The 23,818-nt window shown below is 41.2% G+C and overlaps 1 protein-coding gene across 5 annotated transcripts in view; it reads right to left on the bottom strand.

Moving 5' to 3' along the window:
- Positions 1–15,845, bottom strand: part of LOC132402911 (poly(A) polymerase gamma-like) — a 60,028-nt gene extending 44,183 nt beyond the window's left edge. For 4 of the 5 annotated variants that reach the window (XM_059985997.1, XM_059985999.1, XM_059986001.1 and 1 more), the window contains exons 1-6: positions 15,641–15,845; positions 14,943–15,005; positions 3,733–3,903; positions 3,579–3,645; positions 2,127–2,208; positions 1,902–2,011 (exon numbers count right to left, since the gene is read on the bottom strand). In XM_059985997.1, coding sequence (XP_059841980.1) covers positions 1,902–2,011; positions 2,127–2,208; positions 3,579–3,645; positions 3,733–3,903; positions 14,943–15,005; positions 15,641–15,657 — 510 coding nt within the window. In that variant the 5' untranslated portion in view covers positions 15,658–15,845. The remainder of the gene's footprint in view (positions 1–1,901; positions 2,012–2,126; positions 2,209–3,578; positions 3,646–3,732; positions 3,904–14,942; positions 15,006–15,640) is intronic. The other variant, XM_059985998.1, reaches the window with a different exon arrangement.
- Between the last annotated feature and the right edge of the window lie 7,973 nt (positions 15,846–23,818).

The following is a 23,818-nucleotide window of genomic DNA, read 5'->3' as shown; positions in this document are numbered from 1 at the left end:
TTGGCCATTCCAAAACACAGATTTTCTTTTTAAACCATTCTGTTGACTCACTCATGTTTAAGATCATTGTCCTGTTGCATCATCCAACTTCTATTAAGCTTCAGGTGATGGACTGTTAACTTGACATTCTTCTGTAAAATATCTTGATACAATTTTGAATTGTTCCCTCAATGATTGCAAGCTGCCAGGCCCTATGATAACAAAGCAGCCCCCAACCATGATGCTCCTTCCACCATGCTTCACAGCTGGATGAGGCTTTGGTGTGCAGAGCCCTTTTTCCTCCAAACATAACAGTTTGCATTTCTGCTAAAGAGTTCAACTTTTGTCTCATTTGACAACAGAACATTGTCCCAGAAGCATTGTGGAACATCCAGATGGCTTTTTGCAAACTTGAGATGTGCAATAATGATTTTTTTGGAGAGCAGTGGTATCCTCCACGGTGTCCTTCCAAGAACACCATTCTTGTTCAGTGTTTTTCTTACAGTGGACACATGAACAGGGACTTCAGCAAGTTCAAGAGATTTCTGCAGGACTTCTGCTGTAATTCTTGGTTTCTTTTTCCATTGGTACACAGGCGGGGTGGGGGGTGTGGGAGGAGGGGAAGGAGGATCACTAAAAAGGGATAGGTGAAGCCAGATGGCTAGCAAAAATGAAGGGTTGGAGAGGAAGGAATCCGAAGGGAAAGGAGAATGGGCTATAGGAGAAAGGGAAGAGGGGGAATCCAGGAAGAGGTGATTTGGACAGGCAAGAAGAGGAAAGAGGACAGTGGAAAACAGAAAAGGGGAGGGGAAAGGAATTATTATTTTTTTTTATAAATCGGAAGGAGAAACTGATATTCATGCAATCAAGTTGGAAGCAACCCAGCTGGAATACAAGGTGTTGCACCTCCACCCTGAGGGTGGTCTCATCTTGGCACAAAAGGAGATCCTATCATCAAACGTGCATTTACCCCCCCCCCACCTTCTGCAGGGATCACTCCCTTGTGATTTCCTTGTCTATTCGCCCCTCCCCATTAATCTCCCTCCCAGCAATTATCCCTGCAAGTGGCCCAAGTGCTACACCTGCCATTCACCTCCTCCCTCACTTCCACTCAGGGTCCCAAATAGTCCTTCCAGGTGAGGCAACACTTCGCATGTGAATCTGCTGGGGTTGCCTGTTGTGTCCGGTGCTCTCGATATGGCTTCCTCAGAACTCATTGGTGGCCAAACATTTTAATTCTGATTCCCATTCTGGCACGTCAGTCCAAAGTCTCCTCTTGTACGAAGATGAAGGCAACCCCAGCATGGAGGAACTAAACCTTATATTTTGTCTGGGTAGCCTCCAACCTAGTGGCATGAACATCGATTTCTCCTTCTGGTTTAAAAAAAACTCCCCCCCCCCTCCTTTTTTTCCTATTCTCCATTCTAGCCTTTTTTTCTCTTCTCACCAGTATCACCTCCTGGATCCCCTCCTCCTTCCCTTTGTCTTGTGGTCCACTATCAGATTCCTTCCTCTCCAGCCCTTTATCTTTCCTATCACCTTCAAGCTTTCCTCCTTTCCACCCCCCCCCCCAACTTTTTATTCTGGCATCTGCCCTCTTCCTTTGATAAATGGCCTCAGCCCAAAACACTGACTGTTTATTAATTTGTATAGATGCTGCCCGAATCTGCCTACATTTAAAAAAAAATTTCCATTCCATCTTTGGGACAAAAGAAACTTCAGTCAATGACTCATACCTAAGTATCATGGCTATAAATGTTTTCTTATTAACATTGTTTAAAAATCTAAAACAGATTCAGTATAACACAAGTAGTGTGAAATAAACCAACCATAGACAAGCAGAAACAACAAAATTTTATAATAACCTGTACAATAGCAGTATGGAAAAAGCTGATGGTACAAAATTATATGTGATATATTACCCTCAGATCCTTGATTCCTTCTTGTTGCTTCAGCTTTTCAAAGAAGGATTGAAAAAAATCACTCCTTTCTACATGACGCGGAGCAACACATAATGCATCAATATCAGCACCTGCAAAATATTAAGAGTCAAAGAAGGAGCTATAATTTCAGATTAGCAAATTTGAAAATGACAGAAAGCATTTATACAAATAAATTACATCAGAAGAAATTTCATTTATATATACCTTTTGTATGCACTCCTAGTCGGTATGAGCCAAACGTAAATATTTTCCCACCAACATTTACTACAACCGACGATGGTAGATTCTGGAAATTAAAAAAAAGTTCAACTAGTTAGCACAACAGTTCCTACACTTTACTGTATTTTATTTAATCTCTCCTCAATAAAATACAGTAACAGCTAAATATCTTTTGGTTTAAACACAAGACTTTTAAACATGTTAGGTGACTATTGGGCTGCAGGAGCCCTTCTACATTAAATACAAGAGTCTTAAAAATTATAAATTCTATACACTTCTAAACGTGACTCCCATTCAATTGGTCATGTTCCTCTTGAAACACAAATATTAACATTTAAAAACTGCTAAAGCATAATAACTATTCAAAATCTCAATATTCTCTAGAATGTTCAAGTTGCCATTAAGAAATGACTAGCAAGAGATCTCAATGCTACTTTTCTCAAAATATTCAGATCTTATACTGACTTATGCAGAAGCATAATACATGAAATTACTACAAACACAGACTTACATCACAATTCCAATACAAAAGCAGAATATTACATAATTTACATTAGCTACAAGTGAGGATTTCCTTGAAAAAATTGAGATACTATTGTTAACAAGCCATGACTTTTTTCCTATTTACAAATACCAGCTGATTCCAAATAACTGGGACAGCTGTTTACTTGGGACAACTCTTAAGAACAAAATCTAATTGAGAAAATAGCTGGGATTCCCTTTATTTATTTTGGGACACCACACTACTTTAATTGGGACAGGAGAATGTTGCCAAACAGTTTCTAAGTTGTGTGCACTTGTGTGACGTTAGACACTACATTGTGCTTGGAGTGAACAGTGTCAGTTGTGCGTTTGTTCATGTTCAAAAAGCACTGATTACTGTTACTAACAGTTGGCAAGAAATGAGCTGTAAGACAATTCAGAACTGTTTTGCATTCAGGTTGGGAGATGCCAGAAATACCTAGGACCAAAAATGAAACAAGTTCACTACTTCAACAGGTTAGAAACTACAAAGAATTAAGATATTGACAATCATTTTGAATGTTACATCGAAAGTGAAGACCTGCAAGTTGCAATCATTGAAAACATTATATGAAGGCTGTCCATTAGCTACAATAGGCAGGTACACTAATTTTGTTGATTTTACAGTCAAAAGAACACGCAACACATACAAGTTGAATTCCTCTGCCAGTAACTAATAGGAACAAATACAGTTTATATAGTATCGCAATGGTATTGGTAGATTTTAAATTTATTCTGTATTTGATTTAAATACATAATTTGTTACTCATTTAAATGGTAGCTTAGCTTTTAAAAAAAACACGATTTCCATGAAACCATGGCAAATTGGGTCAGCCCTTAATTGGGCCTAAATGGACCTGTCCCGACATATCTCAATTAATTGGAATCCAGCGTACATTTTTACAAGAATATTACCTTTGTTTCGCTGATCTCTGCTATCCATTCTTTAACCAAATTGTTTAATTTTCCCAAAACAACTAATCTGAAATATGAAAAGAATGCATTAAAATTATTCAATGAGAAACAAAATAGTAAATAAGCCAATAAGAATGATCTTAATATTACCAACCTGTGGTTTAATTCCTCTTCCTCTTCAAATACTCCAAATGGTTTCAAAGCTTCAATCAACCTCTGAGTAGAAATATCATCTACATCTTTGGGATAGGCAAGACTAATTGGAGAAGTGATCCCGTAATGCTTCTGGGTCTGCTGAGGACGATGCCCCAGCATAACATTATTGCTGCAAAAAGTAAAAATTTCATTACCTATTGTAATATGAAATGCATCAATGTTAAGAATGGGCAATACAGCAAATGGTAGCATTTCATCTGTGCAAATACAATTTTCAAAATTGATTACAAACCTAGTATAGCTTCAATTTCTAGAAATCAAATTTGTTTCTGTTCCAAAATCTCAACTGCTTCAGATTCCTATCAATATCAGACATTAAAAAAGTGACAACTGTCGACTTTAGATAACACAGTAGTGCCATACTTAAAAATGAGAAACTTCTCAATACAGTATCCGTTACTCATATACATTGATCTATCACATACTACTTCATACTTCTTGCTGTTGGCAAAAAGCATTCTTCCCCTTCACACCAGGCTAAACCTTCTTAACACATTTGACTATAATGTTCTCCATTCAACATCATGAACGATGCATTTTTCCCATCCAAGTCACTGCATTAATATAAACAAGATAAAAGATTGCTTTAAACGTTTCAGTTCTTCAATGCAAAGTTTCTTAAAATGCTAAAACAAATTAAAAATATTAATGTAATACCAAATACTGTCCTCCTTTGAGGTGGAGGTCACAGGTTCTGGACATCCTGTTGGAGTTGCTTGGATGGGTAGCCAAGTGCAGTTTGCAGATGGTTCACACTGCAGCAGTGATGGAGACAGGGTCTTTGATAGAGTGCCAATCAAGCAGGCAGCTTCACTGAACTGACAGAGGCATACAGAAATTTAAAGTGATAATAAGGCAAAGGTAGAATCTCTTTCCCAGGGAGGGTGTGCTACAAACAAGCATTTAAGATCAGAGGCAAGAGATGTAAAATGAACATCGGGGAACGCTTCCTAACACAAAGGGGATTGCCTTAAGAAGTGTATTGCCAGAAAGTGGTTTGAGCTCGAAATATTAACAACACTTAAAAGCCGTCTAGGTACGTAAATGGATCAGAGAGGTTTAGAGAGTGATGGCCAACCGTAAATAGATGAGACAAGCTTACTGAGCAACACAAGTCAGTAAAGATATTTCCATGTTGTATGACGAGTTGACATTGCCCAATTCACTCAGGAAAGGGGAGAGCATTCTATCACATTCCTTGCTTGTGCCTTATAGATAACAGAAAGGTCTTGGGTTGTCAGGACAATAAGTCAATTGCCAGAAGATGCTGAGTTTATGTCACTGTTCCAGCTGTATTTATGGTCAGCGGTGATATTGACATTGAGGGTCTCAGCAATGACAAACACTGAATTTCACGGAAGGCCTTTAAATTTCAAGGGAACATTGTCTTTTTGGAAATGGAGATCCAAAGATGTGTTGGTATGTTAGTTGGCTACTACATATAATCTCAAGTGGAAAAAGGGGGATAATAAGTCATCACTGTGGAGCTTATGGGTACCTGGGAGAGGACAAGGTCTCCATGGGAGACAGAATTGCTCAGTGAGTTGGTATAAATTAGCACAACACTATTACAGCTCAGGACAGAGTTTGGAGTTCAATCCTGGCATCCTCTGAGCGTCTCTGTCGGTTGTCCCTGTGGAATGCATGGGTTTCCTCCCACAGTACATCCATGTACCAGGTAAGTTCAATGATCATTGTAAATTGTCCTGTGATTAGGTTAGGGTTAAATCGGGGTTGTTGGGGTTTGCTGGGCGCTGTCTCGAAGAGCTGGATGGTCCTATTTCGGGCTGTATCACTAAATAAAAACCAATATTGGTAGTGGTTGTTAGATAGGTACATGGATATGGAGTGATGGAGTTTTGTATGCAGAATGGACTAGTTTAGTAAGCTTGTAATTACTAGTTTAATTAGTTCAGCATGTAAAAATGCTGTTCCTGTTCTATGTTCCAAATATCACATGATAGTTGTATGGTTGATCATTAGGAAAAGAACTCCATAAGCAACAAATTCACAGATTCTGGCTGCAAGAGTTTTCTAAAGAAAACCAAATACATAAAAAGTGAAAAGATGTTCACAACCTGTACTTCAAAGGAATCCAATTCTCTTGCTTTTGTCTTTGATAAACAAACTAAGGAATGAGATAACATCGTTATCAGTTTCAACAGTCTGAATAATTTCTCAGCTTATTCTTAGAGCCTTTTGCAAACAACAGAACAACATTTGGAATCCTTTTGCTCTCACCTCCAGCTAAGGATATTTTAAATAACTCTGCCAGGACCCCTGCAATTTCTGTACTAGCCTCCCACAAGGTCTGAAGGGACACCTTGTTAGGCCATGGGGACTTGTCCACTCTAATTTGCCTCAAGACATACACAGTGAAGGGTAGGGTACTGAGGAGTGTGATAGAACAGAGAGATCTGGGAAATCAGCTCCTTAATTCCTTGAAAATGGCATCACAGTTCGATAAGCCATAAAGAGATTTCTGGCCCTCATAGTCAGAGTACTGAGTATAGGAGTTGGGATGTTACATCAAAGTAGCTCAAGGAGAAATTTGGACTATTGTATGAAGTTCTGCATCTACCTACAGGAAAGATGTAAATAAGATTGAAAGAGTACAGGGAAAATTTACAAGGATGTTGCTGGAGCTTGAGAATCTGAGTTGCATAGGTTAGGATTTTACTCCTTGAAGCGTAGAAGAGGAAAGATTGATGGCAGTATACAAACTTATGAGGGATATAGATAAGAGCAAATGCAAGCAGACTTTTTCCAGAGGTTGAATGAGACTATAACTAGAGGTTACAGGTTAAGGGATGAATGGTGAAATATTTAAGGGGAACCTGAGGGGGATCTCCTTCACTTAGAAAGTAATGCAAGTGTGGAACCAGCAGGCCGCAGAAGTGGTGGCTATAGGCTCAACTGCAATATTCAGGAGGTATGAATAAGTACATGGATGGAAGGAGCATGGAGGGCTATGGTCCAGGTAGGGGTCAATGGGACTAAGAGTAACATTTTGGCACAGAATAGATATAGACCATTTCTGTGTTGCAGTACTCTATGACACTGATTCTATAAATCTATGACTGTGGTATGAATCTGGTCTAATTATACATGTGACATACACCATGTTTAAATGACAAAAAATAAATCTACCAACCTCAAGATTTGGAATGTGCAAGCCTCCCTGCTCAAAATCTAGTCAAGAATTCAATTGCACTAGATAGGATAGAATGTCCACATATAAGACTACATAATGTGCATGGGATATTTGACAAGGTCCCTTATGGTAGGTTGATCCAAAAATTAAGCTTCATGAGATCCATTCACAAACAAGAGAAAATCTGCAGAGGCTGGAAATCCGAGCAACTCACACAAAATGCTGGAGGAACTCAGCAGGCCAGGCAGCATCTATGGAAAAGAGAACCTTTCAGCAGGACTGGAGGAAAAGCAGAGGAGTAAATTTAAGAGGTGGGAGAGGGAAACAAGGTGATAGGTGAAACCTGGAAGGGAGGGATGAAGTAAAGAGCTAGGAAGCTGATTGATGAAAGAGACAGAAGGCCACAGAAGGGAGAAAGGAGGGGGTAAAGAGGAGCATCAGAGGGAAGTGATGGGCAGGCAAGGTGATAAGGTGAGAGAGGGAAAAGGGGATGGGAAATGGTGAAGGAGAGGGAGCTGGGAGCATTACCAGAAGTTTGAGATATCAATGCTCATGCTAACAGGTTGGTGGCTACCCAAATGGAATACATGTTGTTCCTCCAACCCAAGTGTGGCCTCATCACAACAGTGGAGGAGGCCATGGATAGACATATCAGAATGGGAAGTGGAATTAAAATGGATGGTTCCTGGGAGATCCCTCTTTTTCTGAGATACAGCACGTACCCATATACTATGTCCGGCGCTCCTGGTGTTGCCTTCTGTATATTGGTGAGTCCCGACGCAGATTGAAAGACTGTTTTGCCAAGCACCTATGCTCTGTCCACTAGAACAGGTGGTATCTCCCAGAGCGCCACACATTTTAATTCCACTTCCCAATCCTATTATGTCCATCCACAGCCTCCTCCACCATCATGATGAGGGCACACTTCATGATGCACTTCATGACACTTCACTGTTGCAGGAAAGCACCTTATATTGTTTGGTTAGCCTTCAACACGATGGCATAAACATCGATTTCTCAAACTTCTGGTAATGCCCCCCACAACTCTCCCCTTCTCCATTTTCCATCTCTCACCTCATCTACTTGCCCACCCATTGGCTCCCCCACCCCCACTTTTCTCTCTTCCATGGCCTTCTGTCCTCTTCTATCAGACTCCGCCATCTCAAACCCTGTATTTCTTTCACAAATCAATTTTCCAACTCTTCACTTCATCCCTCCCCCTTCAAGTTTCACCTATTACTTTGTATTTCTCTCCCCTCCCCCCACCTTTAAAATCTACTCAACTTTCTTTCTCCAGTCCTGCCGAAGGGTTTCGGCCTGAAATTCCAACTGTACTTTTTCTATAGATGCTGCCCGGCCTGCTGAGTTCCTCCAGCATTTTGTGTGTTGCTCCATGAGATCTATAGTGACTTGGCAGCTTTGACTCAGAATAGGCTTGCACAAGAGAAAGAGGGGAGTGGCAAAAGGGCTGTAGGATTCTGGTGGATTCTGAGCGCCGGACATAGTATATGGGTACGCGCTGTATCTCAGAAAAAGAGGGATCTCCCAGGAACCATCCATTTTAATTCCACTTCCCATTAATTTAATTCCAATTCTGGCTGTAGGACTGTGACCAGGGATAGGTGCTAGGGCCTTGATTGCTTGTGATATAATATACAAAAATTATTAGATGAAAATGTGGATGGTTGAATTAGTGGTTCTGCAGACAATACATATTGGTGGAATCCTGGACAGTATAGAGTTTGTAAGAAGACACACATTAGTAACAGAAATGGACAACAAAATGACAGATGGATATTAATCTAAGCAAGCGTGATGTGTTTTACTTGGGGAAGTCAAATGTAACAGTTAATAGCACAACTACTGATGTATAAAGAGATCTTGGGGTCTATTGCCCATAGCTCCTTGGAAGCATCCATGAAGTAAATAGGACATCAAAAAAATGCATATGGCATGTTTGACTTCATTGGGCAGGGCACTGAGTACTAAGTATGGAAGTCATGTTGGAGCTATATAAAACTTCAGTGAGGTTGCACTTAAAAGCTCTGGGTGCAATTCTGTACACCCCCCAACAGGAAGAACATAAAGGCTGGAAATGGCACAGAAGTAGTTTATCAGGATGCTGCCAGGATTAGAGGATATATGCTATAAGGAGAGGTTGGATAAACTGGAGTTGTCTTCTCTGTAGTGCTGGAGGCTGAGTGGAGATCTGATAGAGGTTTATAAGATTATAGAGGCATAGACAGACTACTGATAGGAGTGTAGTGGTTAGCGTAATGCTTTATAGCGGCTGCTGTAAGATTGAGATGGAATTCCTGTTGCTGTCTCTAAGGAGTTTGTATGTTCTCTCTGTGACCACGTGGGTTTCCCTCAGGTGCTTCGGTTTCCTCCTACACTCGAACTAACAAGCAACTAGTAAGGGTAGGTTGTGGGCATGCTATGTTGGTGCTGTAAGCATGGTGACACTAATGGGCAGCCCAGCACATCTTGGACTTAGTTGGTCACTGATACAAAATAATGCATTTCACTATATGTTTCAATTTTTCGATGAGCATGTGACAAATAAAGCTAATCAAACCTATCTTATTTGCAAGGTTGACAGGTCTAATACCAGAGACCATAAGACAGAAGAGTAGAATTAGGCCATTCGGCCCATGGAGTCTGCTCAGTGTTCCATTACGGCTGATTTACTTTCCTTCTCAAGCCCATTCTCTTCATAACCTTTGATGCCTTTACTAATCAAGAACTTATCAACCTCTGCTTTAAATATATCCAATGACTCCACATTTGGCTACCATTCTATAGCTAAATAAATTAATTCTCATCCCTGTTCTAAAGGGACACCTCCTATTACTAGGCTGTACACTCTAGTCCTAGACTTTCCCACTATTGGAAACATCCTCTACATTCCCACTTTATCCAGGCTTTTCAAAATTTCAATGACATCCTGCTCACTTTAGTAAACCCCAGAGGAATCAAATGCTCCTCATACATTAATCTTTTCATTACTGGCATCATTCTTATAAACCAACTCTAGACCTCTCCAATGCTAACACACCTTTCCTCAAATATAGAATCTGAAAATGCTTACAATACCCCAAATGTGGTCTGAACAATGCCTCATAGAGCATTACATCTTTGCTTTTATATTGTAGTCTTCATAAAATGAATGCTAACCTTGCTTTTGCCTACCTTACTGCTAATTCATCCTGAAAATTAACCTTTAAGGCATATTACACTAGGACTCCCAAGCCCCTTTGCACTAATTTTTGAATTTTCTCCCTGTTCAGTAATAGTCTATGCCTTTGTTTCTTCTACCAAAGTGCATGGCTATACACTTCCCTACACTGTATTTTTTTTATCTTTGCCCATTCTCCATCTCTTAACACCCAAGCTCTATCTACCAAAAGCAGAACTTCCCAGTGGCCCAACATTATAATTCCCATTCCAACATGTTGGTCCACAGCCTCCTCTTATGCTTATATTCTGTCTGGATAGCCATCAATCTGATGACATAAATATTGAATCCTCTTTCCAGTTAAAAAAAATTCCCTCGCCTCTTCTTCTGTTCCCCACTCTGGCCTCTTACCTCTTCTCACCATCAACTCTCCATGGTGCCTCGCTTCCTGCCCTTTCTCCTATGGTACACTCTCCTCTCAGATTCTTAACTCCAGCCTTTACCTTTCGCAGCCACCTGGCTTCACCTATCACCATCTGGCTATAACTCCCCCCTCCTTTTTATTCTAGCATCTTCCCCCTTCCTTTCCAGTCCTAAAGAATGGATTTGGCCCAAAACATTGATTGTTTATTAATATTTATGGATGCTGCCTGACCTGCTGAGTTCTTCCAGCATTTTGTTTATTTTGCTTCTCCTCATCTGTTCAAATCCTTCTGTAACCTCTGTTTCCTGAGCATTTCTTGCCCCTCCACCCATCTTTGTATTGTCTGCAAACATGGCCAGAAAGCCATCAATTCTGTCATTCAGGTCACTTACATATAAAGCCCCAACACCAACTCCTGTGGAACATTGCCAGTCACAAGCAGCCAGCCAGAAAAGGCTCCTTTTATTCTCACTCTTTGACTTCTGCCAGTCAGCCAATCTTCTACATATGCTAGTATCTTTCCTATACCAGGGGTTCTTATCTTGTTAAGCAGCCTCATGTGTTGCACCTTGCCAAAGGTCTTCTGAAAATCCAAGTAAACAACATCCACGGACTCTCCTTTGTCCATCCTGTCTGCTATTTCTGACAGAGTTCCAACAGATCTGTCACACAGAATTTCATCTTAAGAAAACTATGCTGACTTCGGCCTATTTTTATCTTGCATCTCCAAGTACCCTGAAACCTCATCCTTAATAATGGACTCCACTATCTTAACAACCATTGAAGTCAGGGTAACTGGCCTATAATTTCCTGCCTTTTGCTTCCCTCCCTACTTAAAGAGTGGAGTAACACAATTTAACATTTGCAATTTTCCAGTCCTCCAGAATCCAACAATTATTGAAAGATCACGACTTATGCCTCCCAAACTCTTCAGCTACCTTTTTCAAAATCCTGGGTGTGTAGTCCATCTAGTGAAAGTTATTTATCCACCTTCAAACCTTTCAACTTCTCGAAACCTTCTGCTTAATAATAGGAACTACACTCACTTCTGTACCCTACCCCGCCTGACACTCTTGAATTTCTTGTGTGAATGCTTCCACAGTAAAGACTAATTCAAAATACTTATTCAGTTTTCTTTGCTCCGCATTACTACCAGTCCAGTGTCACTTTTCATCTTTCCAAGGTCCATTCTTGCCTCCATTTTATTCTTTATATAATTGGAAAAGCTTTTTGGTATCCTCTTTTATATTATTGGTTAGTTTACCTTCATATTTCATTTTACCCTGCTTATAAGTTGCTTTCCGTTGGTTTTCAAAAGCTTTCTAAACCACTAGCTTCCCACTAATTTTTTTATGCCTTCTCTTTTGCTTTTATGGCGTCTCTAACTTCCTGTGTAAGCCTCATCCTGTGTCTTCAAATTACTCCAAGAAACTTCAGCCACTGCTGCTCTACCATAATCACCACTAGTGTCTCCTTTCAATCAGCTTTGGCTTGATCCCCTCTCATGTTTCTATAATTACCCATACTCAACTGTGCTACCAATACATCCCTGTCAAATTGTAAAGTGAGTTCTATCACATTGTGATCACTGGCTCCTCAGGATGCCTTTAACTTAAGCTCCCTAATCAAATCTGGTTCATTGCACAACACCAAATTCAGAACTGCCTTTTCTCTAGTGAGCTTGGCTACAAGCTGCTCTAAAAATCTAAACCCGTAGGCATTCTACAAATTCCTTCTCTTGGGATCCAGTACCAAGCTGATTGTTCCAATCTTCCTGCATAGAGAAATCCCCTCACCCCATAACTATTGTAACATTGCCCTTTTTTTACGTTTTCTACCTCTCATTATAATTTGCACCCCACATCCTGGATATAATTCAGAGGTCTTATATCCAATTCTAACTATGGTCTTTTACCTGAAAGTCTAACCTATCACCTGCGACTTACCATCTTTCCTTGAAGGGCCTTATCCTGAAAAGTTGGATGTTTATTCCTTTCCACAGATGCTGCCTAACTTGCCGAGTTCCTCCAGCATTTTGAATATGTTGCTCTTTTTTAATCCTGGCAGTTTCTTAACTCTACCCACAAGGATTTTATATTTTCTGACCTATGTCTTGTTTTCTAACCAAATAAGCCACCAGCCTGTCTTTTTGAAGGATATGGATTCTTGGACATTTAGCCTCTGCCTGTGATTGTCCTTCAACCACAACTCCGTGATGTCAACAACCGCATACCTGCCAATTCCTAAGCACATCTACTTTCATATACTGTCTGCGTTCAAATATGACACCTTCAGTCCTGCATTCACTATCCTTCTCAATTTTGTCTCCCAGTACCGTGAAGTTAATCTTTTATCTCTTCTAAACTGATTGGACACAAGAGTTTATTCTAGACTTCAGTAACCTCTTCTGCACTTCCCTTCCCTTTAACTTTATCCATACTTTTCCAAACTGTTGAAACCATCAGTCCTATAGTTTAAAGTCCTATTACAGCTCTAGTTATGCAATGGATATTCATTTAAGGTGAGGTGCAGGGCAAATTTTTTTTTCTTAAAAAGACTGAATGGTGGGTGTTTGGAACGTGTTGCTTGGGATGGTGGTGGAGGCAAATATAATGGGACGTTTAAGCAGCTTTTACATATGTGCATGAAATTGCTGGAATATGGATTATATATAGGCAGAAGAGATCTTGCTTAATTTTGCATCCCGTTTGACACTGGTATCATGAACTGAAGGGTCTGTTCTTGTGCTGTACAGTTCCAGGATCTATAAATTGCAAACACCGTGGCTGCTCGAGAGCTGGGCAACATTGATGAGTGGTCATACAGCATGGCAACGGGCAATTTGGCCTAATCCCCCTAATTTTATTTTCTACTAGTTAGCCTTGGGGATCACACATAAACACCAAATTATATGCAACATATTTGTAGCAAAATCCAATGTATGTCCGTCAATTCTGGAAAGTCAAGTGTAAAGTAACTTAAATTTTCAATAAACCCTTCCACAAACTCGCATCACCCTCACCAGGGATTCTTTATCAGCCCTGCAAATCTCAGTACTACTCCCAACCATAAAATGCTTGCTCCCTTACCCCTTATATTCCATTCCCTTCTTGCTTTTAATCTGCTTTGGTCTTGAGATCCTAAATACATATTAATTGCCCATTCAGAAGGTTATCCCATTTTGCCAGATGTACACAATTGCTATATATATATCGGCATCAACAATATGCTAGGGGAAGGTGTGGTGGTTACAGTATTGGGGAATGGGAACAATTGCAGAGTTAGCAAAGTTGACCCTTGAAGGAATTGTAAGCTTAATTCAAGCACATCAAATCATGTATGCCAGAGACAAGTTGTCTAGCACCTGCAGAGATCACATTGGCAGACTTAACAAAAGACCTATGAGGTAGCTAACTTGGCATAGAACCTGCGGGGATGGTCTACTTACATTACGTGAAATTAAAAACACTTCCAAACTGATTTTTAAAATGCAACAACTAAATGTAAAAAACTGTTGAACCGCCAAGCTACATTAAGCTTAGATCCAAACAGTGCACAAAACATAAATGCTTCATTTCAGTAAAATGTATACTTCTTATCAGTTAAAGCTTGATAAAGAACACAGGTATACTTCTCAGTCCACCACAAATCTAGATTTCCAGTTGCCTTTTCCATTACAACCAATATCCACTATACCTTCGAAACACCAATCAATGGTATAATGCTTGTGTAGTGCATATTATCTGGCAAAGCAGCTGCAGTGCAGATACATTTACATCAACTGAAAAAACGTCACAAGAACATGTTCTTTACAAGCAACACTAATTTCTATCATCAATTAAAACGTTATGCTTGAAGTTTGAGTCTTAAAATAAAAGGATTAAAAAATCTGAAAACTAAAATGAAGAACAGATTATATTGTTTGAGACAAGTTATTTCAGCTTTCAAGAAAATTGATCAAATTCCCCTCAACTATGCTGCCAATTAAACAACTTGAAAAGAGCAAATCAACACATACTTCAGAACAAGGCAAAACTTGCACTTATGTTTCAGTGGTTCATGTACTGCATAAATGGACTCTTGAATCCTGTGAACTTTAAGTTATTAAAAATAAAGCCTATAAAAAAGAAACTGAAATTGTACAATTTCACTACATGCAAACGACACGTACAATGAGTCCAGAAGTAAACCTTTAAGACTTGTTCAATTCATGAACAAAAAGAAAATTTCAGTTTGATCAGTATCCCAAAAGAATTTGTCACAAGTTTTTTTCTAAATGCTGCATGTAATGGAAATAGCAAAAAGCTTTTTGTCTGAAACATTAAGAGAAGTTATTTTTAAAATATTCTCCATCCCTTAAACGATTGCTTCCTGGAAATAAAGTATACTAACCCTGAGTTTAGTAGTGCAGTCAAAGATTCGGGAGACAGAACTCCGCCATTGGACATCAAAAGTCTGCAGTTATATAAAGTATTTGGATCAAAAAGAGATTTGATATAACACATGATTTCCAATGCAAACAGAATAGGCACACAAAGTGCGACTATTTAAAATTATTTCAAAAAAGGTTGTCCGTCTTTGGTTAAAGATGTCCTTAACAGTTTCCAACCATTCCCAATATAATCGAAAAGTTAAGAGATAATTTCCTTTAAGTAAATCAACATAATTGCTAAGCGGCTCAGCAAATAGCGTTTTGAACACTGCATTAATACTGTTTTAAACGTTATCTATCTTTCTATTGCTGATTTTCACACACTTGAATAAACTAAACTGCCTAAATAGCGGTTGCTGCATAGAGCAGCACTGTTTCCCGTCCTGTGCAAACAGGGCTGGAGCAGGGGATGGGACAGAGGTGGGAGGTCAAGGCCTATCGGTTAAAGTCCTGGACTTGCTTAGAGGAGGAGGCCTAACTTCCAGCGGAAGATATGGATCACCACCCACACAGCCCCGTCTCCCATTAAAGAGCCATGGCCAGGCTGTAACAGGGAGATGAGGCCGGCGCTAAGGCCTCACCGACGACCTGAGACATTTCCCAACAGTCGGAAATCCTCGCGCGGACCCACGCCGACCCCGACGGAGCCGCCACTTACGCTGACATTTCTTTCATTTCCTCACGGCCGACGGCTACCCCACCCCTCCGTCACCACTAACTCGTTCCTGTTTGCTTTTCCGAAATCCACTCCGAAACTATTCAGCGTCTGCACCCCAACTAAAAATTTTATAAATATGAGGCCACCGCCAACATGGCGGCCCAGCTGCCCCGCTCCGCCCCGGCGTGCGCGGCCCCGCGTACACGCGCCGTGCGCACAGTCTCTCAGCCCCGGCGTGCGCGGCCCCGCGTACACGCGCCGTGCGCACAGTCTCTCAGCCCCGGCGTGCGCGGCCACACAAACTCAGTCGTGGTCGTGGGACTCCCGTCTTCATTAGAGATCGCCTTCGGTTCCTGCGAGGGTGGTATGGACAGGCAGGGGGTGAATGGCGCGGTTGGTCAGCGCTGAGGTGCATATTCGGGGCGTGTGCGCGGACTTGGAGCTTCTGCTTTCAAGGATAATGCCTTCTGAGGTCCAATTTCTTCATTTCTTCGATGCGTGAACTTGGTCTTGTAATCCACCAGCACTCAGGAGCGGGTTTCCAAAGGGACTGCTGTGACGATGTACATGCAGAACTGTGTTTCTGAGGGTGTTGTATGCCGGGGGCTTGGCGCCAACTCCTAGTAGCCACAGTGCTGCACTCGGACATTTGGCACAAACCGTTAGCCGCCGCAGGAGGATTCTGTTGTGAATCTTACAATGAATCAACCGGTAGCTCGGTGTGAGGTGGTTGTCTTGTGTTGTGCAGACTGGGGCGAGTGGTGTGGCCATTGACCAGCCATCGTTACTGCAGCGAAATTTCCTTAGAGCTGTGCTGCCAGATAATGTGGAGCCAGCCACTTCCAGCAGGATTCGTGAAAGAACAATTTGCAGTTGCAAGCAATGGCTTGACTTCACCATGTTGCCTAGGGCGAAGTACTAAATCCTGCTTCTTAGCGTGGACCAACTGCACTCCCTGTTTGCCAGTCGGACACTAGTTCTCGCAAGCAGTCTCTGCATTGTAAACAGTGGGCGACTTATGGCAAGGAGAGCCTATATGGAGGGCAGGAGACCTGCGACAGCGTGGTATTGGAAAGGGCAAGTGGTTTGTAGCCTTTAGCTTGAGATTTTTAAGTTAGAATGGTCTACGTACAGGAAAGTTTTGAGCGGACGCCTCAGTATAATGACAATTTAGGATTGAGGAGTAGTGCAGAATGGGGTACCAATAAACTTTCTAAAAACAAAATTAATAGTCACCAGAGCTAACATTGATTAATTAGAGAGAGCCAGCATGGATTTGTTAAAAACAAGTTATGTTTATCAAATGCTTTGCTGAAATAACAGGTGATTTGATGAGCAAATCACAATGTGATCATTGCCAGAAAGGCAACTGATCTATCATTAAGACTGGAACTCATAGAATAAAAAGGGTTGGGGTAGGAAGATATCCAAGCAACAACAGTAATATTGACCAGAAAGTTCAAACGAAAAGTGTTTGAACAAGAAGCCTTTTACTTATTACTGCTCTGGACACATCCTGAGATCCATGTTAGTGCCATTATTCAACAGATAAGAGCTATCCTGTGTGTGTGTGTGGCTTCCAGATTTTCTTTTGTTTGCAACTAAACTGCTTTTGCTCTTCTGTCCATTCCTTTGTCTAATACTCTTCATCCCAACCTGTGTACCCTATGTCCTATCTGCGTAATTCCTGAATTAACTGGGGTGCTCTTTCTAGCTTTTATTCCTTCTCGATTCATTCAACTTTAATCACCACTTCAACATTCGCCTTCACAATTTTTTCATAGTCCTGACTTCAGCCTTTCCCTCATTTGAACTTGCAAGATATCATCATCAAATCCACAGGGGCACTGATATAGTTTGAATAATTGATTTCTACCTCACAGAAGCTAAGTGTCAGATCGCAGACACTACTTAGGACATTCAGCTGAACCATGACCCTAGCATTGAACGTCTGGCCAGAGAGTCACTGCTCTCATCCTTGAGAGATTCCCTCCACAGCCTGTAGCCTCACAGTCTCCCAACCGCACAACACCTGCATCCTTGCCTTAGGATTGCAAGCAGGACTGTCTTGGTGAGCCCATTGTTTCATCCTGCTCTTTCTTCCTTTGTTCAATCTTTTTCTGATACCCACTCCAACTATAGCAGTTCCAGATTTCCTTATCATGATCAACTCTTCATCTTGGATATCCAGTTCCTCTATACTTCCATCCCATATCAAGATGGTCTGAAAATCATTTACTTTGAAAGGATCTTGAAAAGGCTCTTCAAAAAGAGCCGAAACTAAGCCTCCTTCACCATCAGTTTTCTTAGCTGATCTTCCTTAGCTTCATCTCCATTCTTCTGATATAGAGTTTCTGGTCTTTCCCACTCTTTTTTTTCTGTAATTCTGCTTCTATCTGCTTCTGGCCAGAACAAGACACAGTTCAAAGTAAATGTATTATTGAAATACATACATATCACCATACAAACCTTAGGTTCATTTTCTTGCTGGCATATGCAATAACTCTGTAGAATAATAATCATAACAGAATCAATGTAAGACTGCGTCAACTAGGACTTGCAACCAGTGTGCAAAAGACAACAGCTGCGCAAATACGAAAAGAAATAATTATAATAAATAAATAATGACTATCAAGAGCATGAGATGCTGAGTCCTTGAAAGTGAGTTTATAGGTTGTGGAAACATTTCAATGATGGGGCAACTGAAGTTGAGTGAAGTTATCCTCTTTGGTTCAAGAACCTGATGGTTGAGGGGTAATAATTGTTGCTGAACCTGGTGGTGCTAGTCCTGAGGCTCCTATACCTTCTTCCCAATGGCAGCAGTGAGAAGAGAGCATGCCCTGGGTGGTGGGGTTCCCTGATGATAGATGCTGCTTTCCTGTGACAATATTTCATGTAGATTGCTCAATTGTGGGAAGGGCTTGACCTGTGATAGACTGGGTGGTATCCATTAGTTTTTGTAGGATTTTCTGTTCAAGGGCTGTGGTGTTTTCATACCAAGCTGTGATGCAGCCAGACAATATACTCTCCAAGGCACATCTACAGAAGTCTGTCAGCGTTTTAGATGTCATGCCCAATCTTTACAAGCCCCTAAGGAAATAGAGGTGATGCTGTGCTTTCTTCGTAATTGCACTTTTATACTGGGCCTGGGACAGGTCGTCTGAAATAATAGCATTGAGGAATTTGAAGTTGCTGACCCTCTCTATCCACCAGATAAAAATTTCAATGGATTATTCTTTATTTCCGGCACCTTCAATGGGATTCTGCTCAGAGGATAAATCTCCACTATTCAATTCAGTTTGTCTGAGCTTTTCCATACAAGAACAGGAGTTGCAACAACTATCTTCTCCTCTTCATCATCTAAGGACTCAAATTGTCTTTCTCAGTGAAGCAGTTATACATTTTACAAAAAACGGTTTTGTGTTCAGAGGTCATGATCTAGTCCTTTACATTGAAGAAGTCAAAACCAGTTTAAATGACCACTTTCTGGAACACTTTCTTAATCTGCAAGGGCAATCCTGAGCATCCAGTCACATATCACTTTAATTGTATATTCTATACTCACTCTAACTTCTCTGTGTTCGGACTCCTACATTGCTCCAACAAGCCCCAATGGAAATTTGTGGAACAGAACCTAATCCTCTTACAGAGTACGTTGGAGCCTATGGTACTCAGTATTAAATTTAACAATGTCAGGAGGCTTCTCCCCCACCCCCCCACAATATTTTTTCCATATACATGACAATATCTCTTACTTAAGTGTTTTTATTTTTGCATATCCATCAACACGTTACCTTGATAACACTGACAAAATGCTGGAGGAACTCATCAGGTCAAGAAGCATCTATGGAGGGAAATTAAAAGTTGATGTTTCAGGCTGAGACCCTTCTTCAGGACTGGAAAGTAAGGGAGCAAGAAGCCAGAATAAGTAGTGGGGGAGGGGAAGATGTACAAGCTGGCAAGTGCAACTAGATGAGGGGGAAGGTGGGGGGGGGGGAATGAAGTGAGAAGCTGGGAAATGATAGGTGAAAAAGGTAAAGGGCTGAAGAAGAGGGAATCAGATAGGAGAGGAGAGTGGACCATGGTAGATAGGGAAGGAGGAGGAGCAGCAGAGGGAGGTGATGGGCAAGTGAAGAGAAGGGTAAGAAGAAAGCTGGAATGGGGAATGGAAAATGAGAAAAGGGAGGACAGAGAAATTACTGGAAGTTAGAGAAATTGATGTTGTCAGTATACAGTATGTACATAGTTCATTGAAAGCAAAAGGATGGGTTAACTTTGGGGATCTTGAATTGTATAAATGGAGGCATCGATTTCAAGAGCAAGAAAATCAGCATAAATCTTTATCAAGTACTGTCTTGGCCGCAACAGGACAATTGTGCCCTGATTGGGCACCATTGTTTGGGAAAGAAGTGAAAGCTTTACTAAGATGATTCCGAGGATGAACCATTCTAGTTTTTATAGAGAAACTAAAAAAGCAGGGGTTTTTCTCTTGGAGCAGAGGAGTAATGTACAATTGAACTTGTCCTAACTGATAGGTTCAACGGTACATTGTCCAATATGTTGTATAAATATGTGAAGATGTGCGAAATGATAAATGAATCTAAGTGGAGGGAGCAAGTGACTGGAACTTAATGGGTTGCTCTTAGATGGAACGGGTGCCAGTTTAACAGACCAAAATGTCAAAATTTACAGTTTGAGAAGCAGCATCAGATTTATTATCATTGATTTATATGAGGTAAAATTTGTGTTGTGGCAGCAGTGTAATGCTAAGACTTAAAATACTATAAATTACAAAAATACAGTAAATAATGCAAAAAAGGGAAATAATGAGGCTGTAATCATGGGTTTATGGACTGTTCAGAAATTTGATGACTTGCTTTCATTTCTGTAAGTGTGATGGACAATAAGGCTCATGGAATCCATTGACCCTGCCACAGCTGAGCAAGGAGATGCTTGAGAGACCGAGAAGGTGGGCAGCCAATTCAAAATTAGGAATAACAAAAGCATAAGTTATTTATTTGAATGAGTTAGACAGATTCTCCCTGAGCTGGAAAAACATACAAGTGAATAATCCTGCAGCAAATCTCAACCCCTTCTAAGAGATTCAGTGTTTTTTGAATCACGGTCTCAGTACACCGTGAGAGCTGTGCCGAAAACAATGTCAGCATGTGCATGCCCTGGACCTCTCTCCAACAGTACCAACTCACTGTTTTTCAAATATGCCCTGTCCACTGTTGCATTTTATCCTCCGATGCATAGTGTGCTTTAATGAAATGCCTTTTCCTTCCAGTCAATAAATGACTGTAAAATTCATTAACTATAATTCTAATGTCTCTCTGTATCTATTTGAAAGATGACATCATTCATTGGTGACTGTTTGCATGCAGCTCTGATGGGAATCATTAAAAATTCCCATTTGAGACTATTACAGCTGAAATCCACAGTCACTGCCATGGGTACTTCAATAAGCAGCTTCATTTTAAGATGCTTAGAAAACTTCTTGATGCTCAAAATCAATGAACCTTGGATGGGAGATTCACATTGTGAGTGCAGTTCCCCTTTAAGAAAATGGAAGTGGGGATGCTGCACTGGTTTACAGTTATAATTGAATTGAAGAGGCTTTAAACCTCTACTGCCTACTGTCCTGCTGGTGAATAAAATTGAAGACCAAGAGCAAGACTGCTGTACTAGAGGGACATCAGGGGCTGCTGTGTACCTTGTTTCACAGAAACATGGCTTTCCCCTTGCCATTTTGGTTGCAAAGCTGTAACTTGATGACTTCACCATTCTTCACAAAGGTAGGTCAGCTCAGTCTCTTAAAGGCAGAGGAGGTGGAGTATGCTTTATGATTAACTCATTGAGGTGCAGACATGACAGTTCTGTCTCAATCCTGTTCTCTTAACCTGGAACATCCAATGGTCAAATGTCGTCAATTCTATCTGCTGAGGGAGTTTTCCACCATCATCATAGTAGCAGTGTGCTTTCTACCTCAGGCCAACATCAAGCAGGCACTGGAGGTGTTGAACACTGTGATCAGCAGTCACAAAACTGGACGCCTTCTCTATCATTGTGCAGGATTTCAACCAGGCCAGCTTGAAGAAGTCTCTGAACAACCACCAACAATATTTCAGTAGAGTGGAGGAGCCAACACAATTGACCACGGTTATATCACCATCAAGAATACTTACTGTGCCTTCCCACATCCACAGTTTGTAAGTCTGGTCACCTGGCTGTACTTCTACTCCCAGTGCATAAGCAGAGACTAAATACTGTAGCACCATTGGTGAGAACCAAGAAGGTATGGTCAAGGGAAGTGAAGGAGCAGTTACAGGACTGCTTTGAGTCAGTGAACGACAATATTCAGGAAATCATTCAAATCTGAATGATTGTTACAGTTGTTACAGACTTCATCAAGACCTGTGTGGATGAGTGAGTGCCTTTGAGAACATACCAGACATACCCAAACTAAAAGCCATGGATGAAGCAGGAGATCTGTATTCTGCGGAGGGCTAGATCTGTGGCATTCAAGACTGGTGATCCAGAACTATACAAGAAGTCCAGGTATAACCTATGGAAGGTTATTTTATGGTTTAAAAAATCCTGTTGAGGTTAGAGGTGGAATCAGATGCACATCAGCTCTGGCAGGGTTTGCAGGTCATTCTTATAAAGAGAAACCTAACATCATGAGCAGTAGTGAATTCAAAGGCAACACGAGTGAATCTGCAGATGCTGGAAATAAATAAAAACACAAAGTGCTGGCAGAACTCAGCAGGCCAGACAGCATCTATGGGAGGAGGTAGTGACGACGTTTCGGGCCGAAACCCTTCATCAGGATTTCGGCCTGAAACGTCGTCACTACCTTCTCCCGTAGATGCTGTCTGGCCTGCTGAGTTCTGCCAGTATTTTGTGTTTTTATCATGAGTAGTAGCGATGCTTCACTCCCTGAAGAGCTCAATGCCTTTCATGCAAGTTTTGAAAGGGAGAATAAAAATACACCTGTGTGAATCCCTGCCTTGGAGGCTTACTTCAGAACATCTTTCAAGAAGGTGAACACTCGCAATGCGGCTGGCCTTAATGTAGTACTTGTTAGGCTCTGAAAATGCGTGCTTACCAAGTGGCGGGAAGGTTCAAGGACTTCTTCAGTCTCTCACTGTTGCAGTTGGATGTTCTTACCTGCTTCAAATGGGCATCTATCATACCAGTGCCCAAGAAGAACAGGGTGAACTACCTCTGACTCACCCAGTTCTACTTACATTTAGTACTTTAAGAGGTTGGTCATGGCTAGAATCAGCTACCACCTAAGCAAGGGCCTAGACCCACTGCAGTTTGCCTATCGCCACAATACGTCTACAATGGATGCAATCTAGCTAGCTCTTCACTTGGTCTTGGATCACCAGGATAATAGTAATACCTACATCAGGCTGCTGTTTATTAATTACAGCTCAGCATTCAACACAATAATATCCTCAGTTCCAATCAACAAGCTCCAAAACCTGGGCCTCTGTAGCTCCCTCTGCAAATGGATCCTTGACTTCCTCACCAGGAGACCATAGTCAATTCAGTTTGGAAATAACACCTGCTCCTTGCTGACAATCAATGCAGGTGCACCTCAAGGATCTGTGCTCAGCCCACTGTTCTACTCTCTCTACACCCACAATCAAGTGGCTCGGCACAGCTCAAATACCATTTATAAAATTGCTGATGACACAACTTGTTATGACATGCACCCGACCATGGCAGCCTCTGGGGTTTAGACGCTTTAACTCTCTGGAATATGGATAGCTGGTATTACTCCTTTAAAAATTCAGGCCCACTCCACTAAGTTGCAGCCATGTTTTGGCACCAGGATTTTAATATTTAAAGAGAATCCTAACTGAGTGTCAGTGATCAATTGTCAGATCAACTTTGGATTCTTTATCTAGTGTCTAGTTTAGAACCCTGTCTTTGTTTCAGTCTCGTATCATGTCTCGACTCTAGTCTAGGATACTCCAGCACTTGTGTCCCTACCATCCTTGGCTAGATTTCTTGTCACAGTATGATTAAGCCTAACATGGACCCAGTGGGGTATTGGGCCTCTTGTTGGCTGTGACTAGCCACAGCGAGAGATACGTGACTTCCAGGCCGCTATGCGCCAAATATCGCAAGGAAGAAGCCAGAGTCACTCGGATGAGGCTGTCG

This window comes from Hypanus sabinus, chromosome 12 (assembly GCF_030144855.1).
Source record: "Hypanus sabinus isolate sHypSab1 chromosome 12, sHypSab1.hap1, whole genome shotgun sequence".
Lineage (NCBI taxonomy): Eukaryota > Metazoa > Chordata > Chondrichthyes > Myliobatiformes > Dasyatidae > Hypanus > Hypanus sabinus.
The sequence above is the reverse complement of the archived record's forward strand: the minus strand, read 5'-3'. Positions and strand labels throughout refer to the sequence as shown.